Here is a 17,576-nt window from a genome sequence, read left to right as displayed (position 1 = left end):
AAATAGGCTGTCTGTTGTTGTTGGTTGTGTTTGTCCTTCGTTCTCGAAGAGGATCATGACAACAGGGAAATGATGACGTGACTTGCAGTGGACTTTGATTTGAGTGAGGGAGGGCTGTGCAAGGTCACCAGCCTCACTTGCTCTTCCACAGCCATCTGGCTCCAGTGGCCTGATGTTCACCAGGATGACTAGAAATGACCCCTGTTTAATAAATAACTATTGAGTAAATGGATGAATTGGTGCATAGCCATTGTGCGCTGAAGAGAACCCTGGAACTGGACTGGGATCCTGGGTTACAATCCAAGTTATGCCTCTGACTTCCCATATGACCTTGGGTCAGTTATTTAATTTTTTTAAGCCTCCATTTTCTGACATGTAAACAAAATAAATGGAATGAAAAATTAAAAAAAAACATCGATTAAGTACTTCCTATGTGCCAAATGTGGAGGACCAGATGATCTCTAAAGTTCTTTCCAGCTTGAGTTCTATAATTAATCATGGAATACAGCTATAGTAGCAACATTTCTTTTGTGGAATATTTAAAGGGGCATATTTTTGAACCGCATAAGACTGAAACCACATCTTAGAAGAAATACTGTGGTTTGAATGTCTTTCAAATAAGCTTATATTGCTATTAATTGAATCCATCTGTTTTCTTAGTCGGTAATGAGAAAGTTTTCAAGTTCTATGGTCCCATTACAAACTCGCATTCTGCCTTTTTTGTCACAAGTGGCTAAGGATCTTCTCACCACTCTTAGCCTTAACTGAGGATTGTCTCACCTTCAGTCAATATCCCTTATGAACCTAGATGCATTCTCCTTTCCCTGGTGTGTCTCTTACAGACAGAGCAGCTGGTAACCCTTTGGATCCTTTTTGTCTTCACCATCGTGGGGAATGCCTTCGTGTTGTTCTCTACCTGGAAGAGGAAGAGGAAGTCACGAATGACTTTCTTTGTGACCCAGTTAGCAATCACAGGTGAGCCATTGGGAGGGTGGGAGTGGAGAAATACTGGATGGGGAATCCCACTAGTTCCTAACTTTACCTTGTCTGTACCTAGGAAGGGAGATGGTATCACTAGTGACCCAAGATAATACATAATCCAAAAGTCATTTTTGTTCCATTTAAACTCTCTTTCCTGGTCCTCCATAACCCAAGTTCAACTTGTCCAACTTTATTTTACATGATCCTCCATGTGAATTATTCACAGGAATTAATTTACGCTGAATTATTCATCTTTCCCTATTCTCTCCAGCTGTTAATATCCCCTTTCAACTGCCTGCTGTTTCTGTTCTCTCCCTGATCAAACATTCTTGTTCCTCTCACTCCCTCCCATGTGCTATCCTTATTTGTAACTAAGATATATTATCTCAGTAGAATATAAATGCCTTGAAGACAGAGATTGTTTCATTGTGAAGGCAATTCTCTCCTCACTTCCACCACTTATAATCCCTTGTTTCCTTCAAAATTCTGCTCAGTCTACATCCTTTGTAATTCAGGAATTCTTAACTGTTTTGTGTGTCATGGACCTTTCCCCTTTTTCAAGTCTGCAGAAGCCTATGGACCACTCCTTAGAATAATGTTTTTAAAATAAAATAAATTGAAATTTAAAAATGCATTTTCCCCTATCCAACTTCACAGATTCCCTGAAATCTATTCATGGACTCCTTGGGAGCTCACAAACCCCAGGTTATGAAACCTGCACTACATTAAGGCTTCACAAGAGATGTGTGCTGTGACTCACTAGTGTTCTGAGAGTTTCACTATTCACACATGAAATTTTATGCCAACCTCCCTTGGTAGAGTTTCTTGAAAAAGGAGTTCTCCATGCTAATTAAATCACAGGTCCAGCCCCTATCTCCTTATTAAGTGATGGCCATTAAGGCACTGGCAATGGAAAATCCCTTTGTTGATGAGCCCTCTGCTTTACTCAGAATTCTAAGAGAAATAGTTACTCTGTGCAATAGTTACTAAGGGTTGAGTCTGGCTCAACTGAGTTCTGAGATAAATGATTAATTCTTTTGAATATGACAAGCTGTTGTATACTTAAGAAATATGGACACCAGAACTGTTGTATATTTATGAGAGAAATGAAGTTTAATTGGTTATAGACAGATAAGAATATAATTAATCATAAGCTAAGGTGAAGTCACTTGCAGAGAGGATCGAAAGACTGAAACTAGGAAGAGAAGAGAAGCAAGAGAGTGCAGATGTTGAAAATATACACTCCAGAACTGCATCAGCTAAGCTTGAAGCTGAAAGTGATATATTCTACAATTGCTGTCAAGAAGTAAGTCTAGCTTATCAGAGGAACAGTTGAGAAGGAGAGAAAACACTCAGTAGGCTAATTAGTTTAACTAAGATGGCCAATGAGGTATTAGTCAAGCACATCATGGATCAATTTAGACTACCAGCAGAAGGATTTATTCATCCCAGAAAATATATTCATCCAGGAACCTTAATGGACAGTTTCTGAGACAGAAAGAGGACAACAAAGGTTTAAATTCTAGAGTTTAAATTACCCTAACAGATTTTCCTCATTCGTTTGCCTCATTGGCAAATTTCTAAAAGTGTGTCCACCCTCTCCTAGATATGGAGTGCATCAGTGGGAGATTGTGGCCCAGGATTACATGTAGATCATGATGTATATGTTATTCATGTGGTTTTAATATATGAGCATCTGGCAAGTTATTGTTATTTCTTTTGCCATGTTACTCAATAAATAGTTATTCCTAACATCTAAAAGTGTCACAACTGTGAATGACTGGCTTTATAAATAAATACCCATCATTGGGGACTGAAGAGCAAGAGTGGTGATTAAGATAAGTGGATTGCCCCAAAATAGTGTTGTCTGTAAACCCTGAGAAAGTTTGAGCATAACCACACGATGGTGATGATTGTCTAGAAGTCAAGATCTTCCAGTGTGATGACAGGTTGGAATGAGTGGGCCAACCAAGAGAATAAGTAAATGTTTACATGCTAGTGTGAGAAGTCTGAGGTACTATAGTGTGAGTGGCACCCTCTGTACCCATTACACAAAGAGGAACAAGAGCATACACTCTAGAATCAATGAGCTTACAATCTGCTAGGACAAATATGATTTATAAACAAAAAGTATTACAAGTCCGTAAATCATAAAGATAAGGATGAAATCTAGAGAAAATTAGAATGGAAATATTCAGTTAGTCAATTAGCCTCTATTAAGCATCTTCTCCAAGCACTGTGCTAGGCACTGGGGATACAAAGAAGTGTAAAAATAAATACAGTTCTTGATCTCAAAGAGCTCACAGTCTAATGGGGAGACAAAATGCAAACAACTATGAACAAGCAAGATATATACAGGGTAAACTGAGGGTAATCTAAGTGGAAAGGAACTAAGATTAAGGAGGAAAAGGAAAAACTTTGGCTGAGACTCAAAGGACTCCAGGGCATCCAGGAAGGGGACATGAGGAGGGAGAATATTCCAGGCATGGAGGACAACCAATGAAAATGGATTGTCCTGTTCCAGGAACAACAAGGAGGCTAGTGTCAATGGGACAAAGAATATGTTAAAGGGCATAAGGCATAAGAAGACTGGAAAAATAGGAAGAGTGTAGATTATGAAAGACTTTAAGAACCCAACAGAAGATTTTATATTTGATCATACGGGTGATTAGGAGCCACTGGAATTTGTTGAATAGGGGATGACATAGTGAGACAAGCTAAATTTGGGAAGATCAATTAGACATGTGGATGGAGGATGACCTAGAGTGGGAGATAACTTGAAGCAGAGAGGCCAATCAGCAGTCTTGTCCAAGCAAGAGTCAAAGCGAGAGATGACAAGGGCCTGTAACAGGCTGGTGGCAGTGCCAGAGAAGACATATACAAGGGGACATATACAAGGGATGCTATGAAGGTGGAAAGGACATAAACTAACCACTGGTTAGGCATAGTGAGTAAGAGTGATGACATCTAGGCTGTGAGACCAGACGCTTTGTAGAATGGAAAAATTTTCCAGGCAAATAGGGAAGTTAGGGAGAGTGGAGGGTGTGAGGGGACAGGAATAACAAGTTCAATTTGGGGTATTTTGAGGTTAAGGTGTCTATAGCACATCCACTTCTAGATGGGTAATAACAGCTGGAGATGTGGGACCAGAGGTTGAGAGAAGTTAGGACTCCACAAATAGATCTGAGAGTCATCTTCATAGAGATGATCATTGAAACCTGGGACCTGATGAGATCACCATGTGACATAGCAGAATGGTAGGAGGGAGAGAGAAGAGAAGGCCCAGGGCAGAGCCCTAAGGAACAGCCATGTTTAGTGGGAATGACCTTGATGAAGATCGAAGAGTAGTCAGATGGGTAGGAGGGGAACCAGGATAGAGTAGTGTTCCAAACATCTACAGAAAAGAGAATATCCAAAGAGAAGAGGTCTATTGAGAGGGTCAAAGCCTGCAGAGAGTTTAAGAAGGATTAGGACTGAGAAAAGGCCATTAGATTTGGCAATTAAGAGATAGCTCATTAATAATTTTAGAGAGAAGACTTTGAGTTGAATGATGAGGTTGGCAATCAAACTGCAGAGAGTTAAGAAGTGATTGAGAAGAAAGAAATTGGAGATACCTATGTCAAAGACCTTTTCAAGGGCTTTAACCACACAATGGAGGAGAGATATAGGATAATAGCTAGTGGGGATGGACCAATCAAGTTAGAGTTGCTTGAGGATGGCACAAACATGGAAATATTCATAGGTGGTAGGAAAGCAGCCAACAGATAGAAAGTAATTGAATGCTATAGAAAAAAATAGGGATGATGAAAAGGGGGCAATGTGCTAGAGAAGGTCAAATCACATTTGCCTATAGAGGGGTCTGCCTTGGTGAAGAGAAGAGCTACCTATTCATGTAAAACAGAGGTGAAGGAGGATAGAGTGACAGAGGCATCTGAATGCTGAGTGATGAGATGAGATGATGACAGTTGAGAAGATGGATCTCTCTTTAATGGCCTCAATTTTTTTCAGGTAAATGAGGCAAAATTCTCATAGGAGTGATGAGAAAGAAAGAGAGAGTGAGATAGAGTGAGGCAGAAACAGAGAGATAAAGACAGAAACAGAGACACAGAGACAGAGGCAGAGAGACAGAGAGAGACAGAGAGAATTGTGGGAGGTTTGAAGAGGGATCAAAAAGTTTGGAAATGCCTGTGTGGTGAAAAGGATAGTAAATCAATCAGGGAAGTGTGAAAGATGCTTGCTGCAGTGAGAGCCCAGTTGAGATTATGCAACCAGCTAACACGGTTTGGTGCCTTTTCTCCAGCTGTGTGCAGCAGGACATGAATAGGAGTGAAGGCTGTGATGAGGAAGCTCTAGTAGGAGCAAGGAAGGCTCTGAGGATCTGTAGTTGGCTAGACACTGCCTGCCTCAAGCTCCATGGAGGGGCAAGTAAGGACTACATAGTGTGGTTGGTGGGAGCACAATGGAAGGGCCCAGGCAAGGCAGGTCCTGGGGAGCTGTGGAAAGAACATAGAAGAGGCATGCCTGAGCTGGGTAGTCATGGAAGAAAAGAATGTCTCCAAGTGAGGATGCGGAAGGAGAATGTGGCAAGCATGGAGACAGCCTGTGTGAATGCATAGTGATGGGACAATGCCAGACGGAATCAAGGAACTGCAAGTCATCTGGTTTGGCTGCAACATGGAGTATGTGGGGAGATGGTGAAATAAGGCTGGAAATGAAGGTCGAACAACACTTTGAGGGCCTTAAATTCAAGGTCAGGGTAACTCATGTCTCATCCCTTAGACCATGGAAAACTACTCAAGCTTCTGGAATGACAGGGTCAGACAAGCACCACAAGAAGGCTTTTTCACCTTCAGTGGGAAAGAGCCAGTGGGGAAGATTAAAGGCACAGCAGCTAGTCAGGAGGCCGTTGTACTAGTGTAGATGAGAGACGATGAAGACTAAACTCGGGGTGTGGCAGTGTGAACAGAGAAGAGGGAACACAGGGGAAAGAGAATGAGGATGTAGAGCTGGCAAGACTTGACAATGGATGGATGTGCCAGTGGCAGAAAAGACTAAGTCAGAAAGGGCTCAGGGGAGGGATGGAGTGATTGGTATCTTTCACAGACATGGTGAAACTGCAAGGCAACATGACAGTCTGGATTTTAAATGGGCTAAATGTGAGATGTCGATGGTCCATGCAGGTGGAGATGTCCAAAGGGCAGTGGGAAATGTGGGACCAAATTTCAAGGGAGAAAGATGCACTGGAGGAAGACATATGTATGTGTATAGAAATAACATGATATATAATACATACATATGTAAATGTAAATACACATATATGTAAAGTTTCAAGTATCATATACATGTGCATATAGAGATATACACATAAGCACATCTGTATCATTCATATATATTTGTGTATGTACATATATACATGCGTGTACAGACAGTTCTCAACTTTTGCAGGTGAAACATTGGTAGAAAATGTTGCAAAAGTCAAAAAAGCAAATGTTGATACATTGAACCTATGGGAATTAGGAGGTTAGGTCCCTGTGATGATGAAAAGCTATAATCTTTTGCTGGAGAGTGCTAAAATACAGTTGCTGAAGATTTAGAAATGCTCTAATGAATATTTTTCTCCTTTTTGTGGAAACAGTAAATTGTCAATTCATTAACAACAAACTTGTGGCCAACAGTGACTGCAGACATTCCAGCACAGAGTTTATCTAATACCTTGATTTTCTCACTAAGCTTCATCACTGATTTTGCACATTTAGGTTTAGCACCCAAAGGACTTGCACTGGGCTTTGGGGGCATGATTACAAGAACAAACTTGAGTATTAAAGACAAACAACGAAAATATGTGACAAATGTACCAGGAGCTCTTTACGATGGTAGAGTGAACAAGACCAGTGAAGTACCTAGTATGGCAGATAGCAGCTGCTCCACCAACTTGCAGGTATAATGCTGCATTTTTTCTCTACTGTACGCATCCATGAATGTGCATGGTTGCCAATGTAAAAGTCAAAATGAGGTTGCTAATAAAATCACATGAATGCTTGAAGTTGTGAGAGCTAAAGGCATGAATGTTGAGGACTCTCTCTCTCTCCTCCTCCTCCTTCTCCCCCCTTCTCCTCCTCCCCTTCCCTTTCTCTGTCTCTGTCTCTCTCTGTTTCTCTCCTTCTCCCCCCATCTCTCTCTCTCTCTCTCTCTCTCTCTCTCTCTCTCTCTCTCTCTCTCTCTCTCTCTCTCTCTCTCTTTCTCTCTTTCTCTCTCTCTCTCTCTCTGTCTCTCTCTCTCCCCCCCCTCTCCCCCCTTCCCCTCATAGGTTTAATAATCATCTCTATGCATATGACTCCAAGATCCCCGTAACTAGCCCCAGTATCCCCTCTGAGCCTCACTGCTAAATCAGCAATTGCCTTATGAATGTTTCAAACTGTATGTGCCAGAGACATCTTAGGTCATCTCTAAAACTAACCTCATTACCTTTGCCCCTAAACTTGCCTTTCTTCCCAGGCACAACCATCCTTCAGTGCCTCAGCTTCCTAATCCCAACATTCCCCTCAACTCTTCACTCTCCCTCAGCCTACAGATCCAATCATTGCCAGATCTTGTCATTTTATCTTCCTATTTCTTACATTTCATCCTTTCTGTCTCATCACCCAGCTAACACCTTAGTTCAGCCCTGACCACCTTTTGCACAGGTTATTTCAACACCCTCCTAATTGGTCTCCCTGCCTTGTCTCCCTCCCAGCTCCATTCCATTCTACACACTGCTGCCAAAGTAATATTTTTAAGCAGCAATCTATGTCTCTCCCCACCTCAAATAACTCCCATGGCTCCCTATTGCCTCTAGAATAACATATAAATTGTCTTCTGTAGTTTTTAAAGCTGTGTACAAACTGGTCCTAGCCTACCCCTCCAATCTCAGTGGACATTACTCCTCCTTTCTCATTTTACTCTCCAGTCAAACTAGCCCTCTCTATGTTCCTCATTCATAATACTACATGTCCTGTCTCTAACCTTTGTACTGGCCATTCCCCATGCCTAGAATATACACCCTCCTTACCTCTCCCCACAGACATCTTCTAGTTTTTTTTTTAAGTATACAGCTAGGTGGTGCAATGGGCATGCATCCAAAAAGAATCGAGTTCAAATCTGGTATTGGCACTTGCTAGCTGTGTGACCCTGGGCAAGTCACTTAGCATCTCTTTGCCTCAGGTCCCTCATTTGTAAAATAGAGACAATAACAGAATTTACATTCCAAGGTCATTGCAAGGACCAAACGAGATAATATTTGTAAAGCACTTAGCACTGTGCCTGGAACACAGTAGGTGCTCTATAAGTGCTTTATTCCTTTTCCTTCCCCTTAAGATATAGCTCAGCACCATCTTATGCATGAAGCTTTTCCCAACTGCCATTGCCGTCCCTCCTATGCAATCTAGTATATAAAAGCTTTGTTTTCTTAAAACATATATTTTTTTATTCTTAATGTTCTTTTCTTTTTAACTTTTGAGTTCCAGATTCCCTCCCTCCCAATCCTTCCCTCACCCTCTGAGAAGGAAAGCAATATGATATCAATTATGCATGTGAAATCATGCAAAACATATGGCCATATTAGCCATATTGCAAAAAAAATAAAGTGAGAAAATGATCCTTCAATTTCCACTGAGTTCATCTCAGTTATCTCTCTGGAGGTGGAGAGCATTTTTATCATGAGTCTTTCGGAGTTGTCTTGGACCATTGTATCGATCAGAGTAGCCAAGTCTTTCACAGCTGATCATCCTCACAACATTGCTGTTACTGTGCACAATGTTCTCCAGGCTCTTCTCACTTCAATTTGACTCAGTTCATATGGGTCTTCTCATGTTTTTTTTTTCCCTGAAACCACCTCTTCATCATTTCTTATATAGCACAACAGTACTCCCTCACAATCATATGCTACAACTTGTTCGGCCATTACCAAATTGAAGAACATCTCCTCAATTTCCAATTCTTTGCTACCACAACAAGAGTTACCATAAATATTTTTAATATACAGGTCTTTTTTTCCTTAGACCTAGTAGTGGTATTGCTGGGTCAAATGGCATATTTTATAGCCCTTTGAGCATGGTTCCGGATTGCTCTCCAGAATGGTTGGACCAGTTTACTACTCCACCAACAGTTCATGAGTATACCTTTTATTCCCTCAACCCCTCCAACATTCGTCATTTCTGTTAGGTATAAGGTAGTACCTCAGAGTTGTTTTAATTAAAATTTCTCTAATCCATAGTAACTTAGAGCATTTTTTCCTACAACTATAGGTAGTTTTCATTTATTTTTCTGAAGACTACTTGTTCATACCCTTTTACCATTTACAGGTTGGGGAATGACTCTTATTTTTATAAAGTTGACTCAATTCTCTATATATTTGAGAAATGAGTTCTTTATCTGAGAAATTTGCTGTAAATTTTTTTTACATTACTTCATCATCCAGGGTACCTTTTAGTAAAATATAGTTTCACTGATTACTTCTTTTAATTAGGTCTATTTTTGCTTTTACTTTGTCTGAGATCATGATTGCTCCCCTTTCTTTTCTTATCTCAGCTGAAGCATATTAGATTCTGATTTAGCCCCTTATTTTATCTGTGTTTGTTTTTATGTTTCAAGTGTGTCTCTTGCAAACAACATATTGCTGGATCCTGGTTTCTAATACATTCTACTAGCCACTTTCTTTTTATGTGGAAATTGATCCCATTTACATTCACAGTTATGATTACTAACTGTCCATTTCCCTCCATCTATATTAGTAAGGCAGAATTCATGACTTCAAAGATAACCATGAATATGCCTGAATGGTCCGTAATTGCAGGATATAAGGAATTCTCTAAGTAGAAGGCAGAGGAGTTAAAGCATTTATTGAAACTCAAAAGTAGCAGACCCACAGACCAGTGTCCCCAATTCGACATCCTGGCAAGAATCTTCCAAACCCAGTATGCCCATCTCACAATAGTGACCAGGAGGCCACAGAAAAACATTATGGCAGCAAGTCAAGCCATACTGGTGCTTCCCCCCACAATGCCAGGGCCCTCCAACAAGAAGACCACCCACTGGCCTCAAGCCCCTGCTCAGCACTCTCCGGTCTCCACGAGGGTCAGTCCTGCCTTTTTGTAGCACCTGCTACCATCTCTGCCACTTCCGCCACAATCTCCAAGCTGTGTTCCAGCTAGATGACTGCTTCCTCTCTCCTTCAGCTCTCAACTGCTTTCTCCAACTGCCTCACCAACTGCCTCTTAGCTCTGCTTCAACCGTTCCGCAAGCTCCTCCCACCACAGGCTTTGGCTCCAGTCCCAGGACCCTGAGAGCCCCACCCCTGAAGCCCAGTGAATGGGCAGGAAAGATCTTCCCATGCCTTTCCTAATTGCCTTTACACCATCCCATTTTATTATGTTTATTCTTCTCTTTTTATCCTGTCCCTCCTCAAAAGTCTATTTGGCCTCTAACCACTGCCTCTCTTAATGTTCTTTTCTTTTTATCATCCCCCTACTTTTTCTTTTATCCCCTTCCCCTCCTACTTCTATACTGGGTAAGATACATTTCTATACACCACTGTGTGTGTGTGTGTGTGTGTGTGTGTGTGTGCGCGCGCGTGCGTGTGTGTGTGCATTCTTCCCTCTTTGAATAAATTCGGATGAGAATAAGTTTCGAGCATTGCCTACCACCACCACCTCATTTTCCCTTCCAGTATAAAAACTCTTCCTTGTACATTTCTATATGAGAAAGTTTTCCCCATTCTGCTTTCCCCCTTCTCCCAGTATATACCTCTGTCTCACCATTTCATTTTTGGGGGTGACCATTCCAACACAATAGACTCACATTCATGTCTTCTGTCTATGTAAACTCCTTTTTATTGTCCTAATATTGATGAGTTATATGAATTATCTTCCCATATAGGGATATAAACCATTTAAGCTTATTGAGTCTCTTATGATTTCTCTTTCATCTTTATTTTTTTATGTTTCTCTTGAGTCTTCTTTTTGAATGTCGAATTTTCTACTCATCTTTGGTCGTTTCATCAGGAATGCTTGGAAGTACTCTATTCATTAAATGTCCATTTGTCTTCTGAAGAATTATACTCAGTTTTGCTGGATAGATTATTCTTGGTTGTAATTCTATCTCTTTTGCCCTCTGGAATATCATATTTCAAGCCCTCTATACTTTTAATATGGAAATCACTAGAGCTTGTGTGACCTTGAGTCTGGCTTCATGATATCTGAATTGTTTCTTTCTGACTCTTCAAAATAGATTCTCCTTGACCTGGGAGCTCTGGAATTTACCTATAATATTCCTGGGAGTTTTCATTTTGGTATCTCTTTTAGAAGGTGATCAGTGGGTTCTTTCAATTTTTATTTTAACCTCCAGTTCTAGAATATCAGGGAAGTTTTCCTTGACAATTTCTAGAAATATCATGTCTAGGTTCTTTTTTTTTTGATTATGGCTTTCAGTTAATCCAATAATTCTTATCTGTTCTTTATCTTTTCTAGGACAGTTTTTTATGAGACAGTTCATATTTTTCCTATTTCTTCATTCTTTTGACTTTGTTTTATTGTTTCTTTATATCTCAGGGAGTGATTAGCTTCCAAATGGCCAATTCTATTTATTTTCTTAGTGATTTTTTGTACCTCCTTTTCCATTCAGCCAATTCAGCTTTTTAAGAAATTCTTTTTTTATATTTTATTTATTTAATATAATTAGTTTTCAGCATGGATTTTCACAAGAGTTTGAATTACAAATTTTCTCCCCATTTCTACCCTCCCCCCACTCCAAGATGGTGTATATTCTGGATGCCCTATTCCCCAGTCAGCCCTCCCTTCTGTCACCCCACTCCCCTCCCATCCCCTTTTCTTTCCTTTTTTATAGGGCAAGATAAATGTCTATGCCCCATTGCCTGTGTATCTTATTTCCTAGTTGCATGCAAAAACTTTTTTTTGAACATCTGCTTTTAAAACTTTGAGTTCCAAATTCTCTCCCCTCTTCCCTTCCCACACACCCTCCCTAACAAGGCAAGCAATTCCACATAGGCCACATGTGTATCAATATGTAAAACCCTTCCACAATACTCATGTTGTGAAAGACTAACTATATTTTGCTCCTTCCTAATCTATCCCCCTTTAACCAATTTTCTCCCTTGACTCTGTCCCTTTTCAAAAGTGTTTTTGGTTACCTCCTCCCCCATCTGCCCTCCCTTCTATCATCCCCCCTTTTTTATCTTCTTCCTGCTTCTTTCCTGTGGGGTAAGATAACCAACTGAGTGTGTATGGTATTCCCTCCTCAGGTCAAATCTGATGAGAACAAGATTCACTCATTCCCGCTCACCTGTCTTCTTTCTCCTCCTACAGAACTGCTTTTTCTTGCCATTTTTATATGAGATAATTTACCCCATTCCATCTTTCCCTTTCTCCCTCTCTCAATATATTCCTCTCTCATCCCTTAATTTGATTTTATGTCTTTTAGATATCATCCCTTCATCTTCAACTCACCCTGTGCCTGCTCTCTCTCTCTCTCTCTCTCTCTCTCTCTCTGTGTGTATATATATATATGTGTGTGTGTGTGTGTGTGTACATATGTACACACACACACACACACACACACACACACACACATATATGCACATTCCCTTCAGCTACCCTAATACTGAGGTCTCATGAATCATACACATCATCTTTCCATGTAGGAATGTAACCAAACAGTTCAACTTTAGTAAGTCCTTTGCGATTTCTTTTTCTTGTTCTTTTTCTTGATTACCTTTTCATGCTTCTCTTGATTCTTGTGTTTGAAAGTCAAATTTTCTATTCACCTCTGGTCTTTTCACTGAGAAAGCTTGAAAGTCCTCTATTTTATTGAAAATCCATATTTTGTCTCGGAGCATGATACTCAGTTTTGCTGGGTAGGTGATTCTTGGTTTTAATCCTAGCTCCATTGACCTCTGGAGTATCGTATTCCAAGCCCTTCGAACTCTTAATGTAGAAGCTACTAGATCTTGGATTATTCTGATTGAGTTTCCACAATACTCAAATTGTTTCTTTCCGGGTGCTTGCAGAATTTTCTCCTTGATCTGGGAGCACTGGAATTTGGTGACAATATTCCTAGGAGATTTCCTTTTGGGAACTATTTGAGGAGGCAATCTGTGGATTCTTTCAATTTCTATTTTGCCCTGTGGCTCTAGAATATCAGAGCAGCTCTCCTTGACAATTTCTTGAAAGATGATATCTAGGATCTTTTTCTGATCATGGCTTTCCGGTAGTCCAATAATTTTTAAATTGTCGCTCCTGGATCTATTTTACAGGTCAGTGGTTTTTCTAATGAGATATTTGACATTCTCTTCTACTTTTTCATTCCTTTGGTTCTGTTTTATAATATCCTGATTTCTCATAAAGTCACTAGCTTCCACTTGCTCCAATCTAATTTTTAGGGTAGTATTTTCTACAGTGGTCTTTTGGACCTCCTTTTCCATTTGGGTAATTCTACCTTTCAAGGCATTCTTCTCCTCATTGGCTTTTCAGGGCTCTTTTACCATTTGAGTTAGTCTATTTTTTAAGGTATTATTTTCTTCAGTATATTTTTCAGTATTTTTGGGGGTCTCCTTTAGCAAGTCATTGACTTGTTTTTCATGGTTTTCTTACATCCTTCTTATTTCTCTTCCCAATTTTTCCTCTACTTCTCTAACTTGCTTTTCCAAATCTTTTTTGAGCTCTTCCATGGCCTGACACCAGTTCATGTTTTTCTTGGAGGCTTTTGTTGTAGGCTCTTTGACTTTATTGACTTCTTCTGGATGTATGCTTTGGTCTTCTTTGTCACCAAAGAAAGATTCCAATGTCTGAGACTGAATCTGGGTGCATTTTCACTGCCTGGCCATGTTTCCAGCCAACTTACTTGACCCTTGAATTTTTCAGTGGGGTATGACTGCTTGTAGAGTAACAAGTACTATGTTCCAAGCTTGGGGGGATGCGCTGTTGATTTCAGAGCTATTACAGCCAGCTCTGACACACCAGCACTCCTCCTTCCCCAACAACCCCCAACCAGGACTGTACTCAGATCTTCAGCAGGCTCTTCACTCCTGCTCTGATCTGCCACTTAATTCCTCCCACCAGGTGGGCCTGGGGCCAGAAGAAACTGCAGCTGTTGTTCTGTAGCTGCCCTACCTCTGCTGCCCCTGGGGGCAGTGGCTGAACTGCAAACTCTATCACCCTGCCCCCAGCAGCTTTTCCCACTAACCTTCTCTGTTGTCTTTGGTGTTTGTCGTTTGAGAAGTCTGGTAACTGCTGAAGCTCACTGATTTAGGGTGGTAGGGCGCACTCCACCCAGCTCCTGCTCTGGTTGGTCCACGCAGCCCATGCTGGGCTTTGCTGTGCTCCACTCCCAGCTCCATTGGGGATAGACCTACCCAGAGACCATTCAGGCTGTCCTGGGATAGAGCCCTGCTTCCCTCCGCTATTTTGTGGGTTCTGCAGTTCTTCTCTGTTGTCTTTGGTGTTTGTGGGTTAAGAAGTCTGGCAACTGCCACAGCTCACGGATTCAGGGCACTAGGGCCGGCTCCGCCTGGCTCCTGGTCTGGTTGGTCCAGCGGCCCACACTGGGCTGTGCTCTGCTCAGTTCCGCTCCGCTCCCAGCTCAGTGCAGGATAGACCTCACCCAGCAAAAATCCAGGCTGTCCTGGGCTGGAGCCCTGCTTCCCTCTGTTATTTTTTGGGTTCTGCAGTTCTAAAATTGGTTCAGTGCCATTTTTTACCAGGTTTTTGGAGGGACTTGGTGGGGAGCTCACGCTTGTCCCTGCTTTCCAGCCACCATCTTGGCTCTGCCCCCTTAATTCAAGAAGTTCTTTTCTTCAGTGAATTTTGTGCCTCTTTTATCATTAGGCCAATTCTATTTTAAGGTATGATTTTCTTCAATATATTTTGCCTCTTTTACCAAGCTGTTAGTTCTCTTTTAATAATATTTTCGTATCCTAGGGAGTTCGTTGATGGCCTGCTCAATTTCTTTTTCTGATATGGGGTCATTAAGAAATTTCACTTCCTTCTCTGTTAGCTTGGGCAGTTTATGTTTTTGTAGATATTCGTCCATATCTCTAAGGCTGTCAAATTTATAGGCATACAGTTGGGCAAAATAATTCCTAATTATTGTTTTGATTTCCTCTTCATTAGAGGTGACCTCACCCTTTTCATTTTTGATACTAGTAATTTGATTTTCTTCTTTCTTTTTTTTAATCAAATTGGCCAAAGGTTTATCAATTTTATTGGTTTTTTCATAAAACCAGCTCTTTGTTTTATTTATTAATTCAATAGTTTTCTTGGTTTCAATTTTATTAATCTCTCCTTTGATTTTCAGTATTTCTAATTTGGTATTTAATTGGGGGTTTTCAATTTGCTCTTTTTCTAGCTTTTTCAGCTGTCTGCCCAGATCATTGATCTCCTCTTTTGCTATTTTATTCATGTAGGCATTTAGAGATATAAAACTTCCCCTAAGAACTGCTTTTGCTGCATCCCATAAGTTTTGATATGTTGTTTCATTATTGTCATTCTCTTGAATGAAATTATTAATTGTTTCTCTGATTTGATCTTTGGCCCACTCATTCTTTAGAATTAAATTATTTAGTTTCCAATTAGTTTTTAGCTTATTTTTCCATGGTACTTTATTAAAAATGATTCTTATTGCATCATGATCTGAAAAGGATGCATTGACTACTTCTGCTTTTCTGCACTGGATTGTGAGGTTTTTATGCCCTAGTACATGGTCAATTTTTGAGTATGTGTCATGTACTTTTGAGAAGAAAGTATATTCCTTTTTATCCCCGTTCAGTTTTCTCCAGAGGTCTATCATATGTGCCTTTTCTAAAATTCTGTTTACCTCCTTAACTTTTTTCTTATTTATTTTGAGGTTAGATTTATCAAGTTCAGAAAGGGGGAGGTTGAGGTCTCCCAATATTATAGTTTTGCTGTCTGTTTCTTCCTGTAACTCCCTTAACCTCTCCTCTAAGAATTTGTATGCCTTACCACTTGGTGCATATATGTTAAGCAATGATATTGCTTCATTGTTTATGGTCCCTTTTAGCAGGATATAATGTCCTTCCTTATCTCTTTTAATTAGATCTATCTTTACTTTTGCTTTGTCTGAGATTAGGATTGCTACACCTGCTTTTTTTTTTACTTTAGCTGAGGCACAATATATTTTACTCCAGCCTTTTACCTTAACCCTATGTGTATCCCCCTGTTTCAGATGCGTTTCTTGTAAACAGCATATTGTAGGATTATGGTTTTTAATCCATTCTGCTATCTGCTTCTGTTTTGTGAGAATGTTCATCCCCTGCACATTCAGGGTTATGATTTCTATCTGTGTCTTTTTCTCCATCCTAATTCCCCCTGTTTATGCTTTTATTTCTCCCTTTCCCTTTCTCCTCCTCAACAAAGTTTTGCTTTTGACCGCTGCTTTCCTCAGTTAACCCTCCCTCTTTATTCCCCTCCCTTGTCTTACCGTTACCCACTTGCAACTTCTCCTCTCCCTTCTGCCCACCCCCCTCCCTTTTTCCCCCCTTACCCTCCCACTTCCCGTAGGACAAGTTAGATTTCTAAACTTATCAGAGTATGTTATTCCCTTCTTGAACTAGATCAGATGACAGCAAAGCTCAAATACTGCTCTTCTCCCTCCCTTCTTTCCCTCTACTATAATATGTTTTTGTGCCACTTCCTTTGGTGTAATTTACCCTTTTCTACTACCTCCTTACCACTTCCCTCATAGCCCTCCCTTTATATCTCTTATTTATATTTATATCTTTACATCAGTTAATTTATACAGGCATTCACAACCTATGTATATCCCTTTCATTTGTCATAATAGTTGTACCATTCACAAGAATGACTTATATATGTATATGTATATATACATATATATACACATACACATATATATATGTATATATATCTATATACATATACATAAAAAATATACATAAGATGATATAATCCCATATAAAGATGTAAACAACCTGCCCTTATTGGTTAATAAGGTTTGTGGGGTTTTTCCCCCTGGTTACCTTTTTATGTCTCTCTTGAGTTTTGTATTTGGAGGTCAAATTTTCCATTGAGTTCTGGCCTTTTCATCAGGAAGGTCTGGAATTCCCTTATTTCATTGAATGTCCATCGCCTTGCCTGGAAAATTATGCTTAGTTTTGCTGGGTAGTTGATCCTTGGTTGTACTCCCAGCTCCTTTGCCCTTTGGAATATCATATTCCAATTTCTCCTGTCTTTTAATGTGGAAGCTGAGAGATCCTGCGTGATCCTGACTGTAGTTCCATGATATTTGAATTGCTTCTTTTTGGCTGCTTGCAGTATTTTCTCCTTGAGTTTATAGCTCTGAAATTTGGCTATAATATTTCTTGGTGTTTTCAGTTTGGGATCTCTTTCAGGGGGTGATCGGTGAATTCTTTCAATGACTATTTTGCCCTCTGGTTCTAGGACCTCTGGGCAGTTGTCTTTGATAATTTCTTCGAAGATACTGTCAAGGCTCCTTTTTTCATCGTGGATTTCCGGTAGACCAATAACTCTCAAATTGTCTCTCCTGGATCTATTTTCCAGGTCAGTTGT

General features: G+C 40.2%; 1 protein-coding gene across 1 annotated transcript in view; it reads left to right on the top strand.

Annotated features, from left to right (window-relative positions):
* The window catches only part of NPSR1 (neuropeptide S receptor 1), a 170,384-nt gene that overhangs the window by 17,799 nt on the left and 135,009 nt on the right, over positions 1-17,576 (top strand). Inside the window, exon 2 of the mRNA XM_036739342.1 lies at positions 843-975. Coding sequence (XP_036595237.1) covers positions 843-975 — 133 coding nt within the window. The remainder of the gene's footprint in view (positions 1-842; positions 976-17,576) is intronic.

Source organism: Trichosurus vulpecula, chromosome 9, assembly GCF_011100635.1.
Source record: "Trichosurus vulpecula isolate mTriVul1 chromosome 9, mTriVul1.pri, whole genome shotgun sequence".
Classification (NCBI taxonomy): domain Eukaryota; kingdom Metazoa; phylum Chordata; class Mammalia; order Diprotodontia; family Phalangeridae; genus Trichosurus; species Trichosurus vulpecula.
The sequence above is the reverse complement of the archived record's forward strand: the minus strand, read 5'-3'. Positions and strand labels throughout refer to the sequence as shown.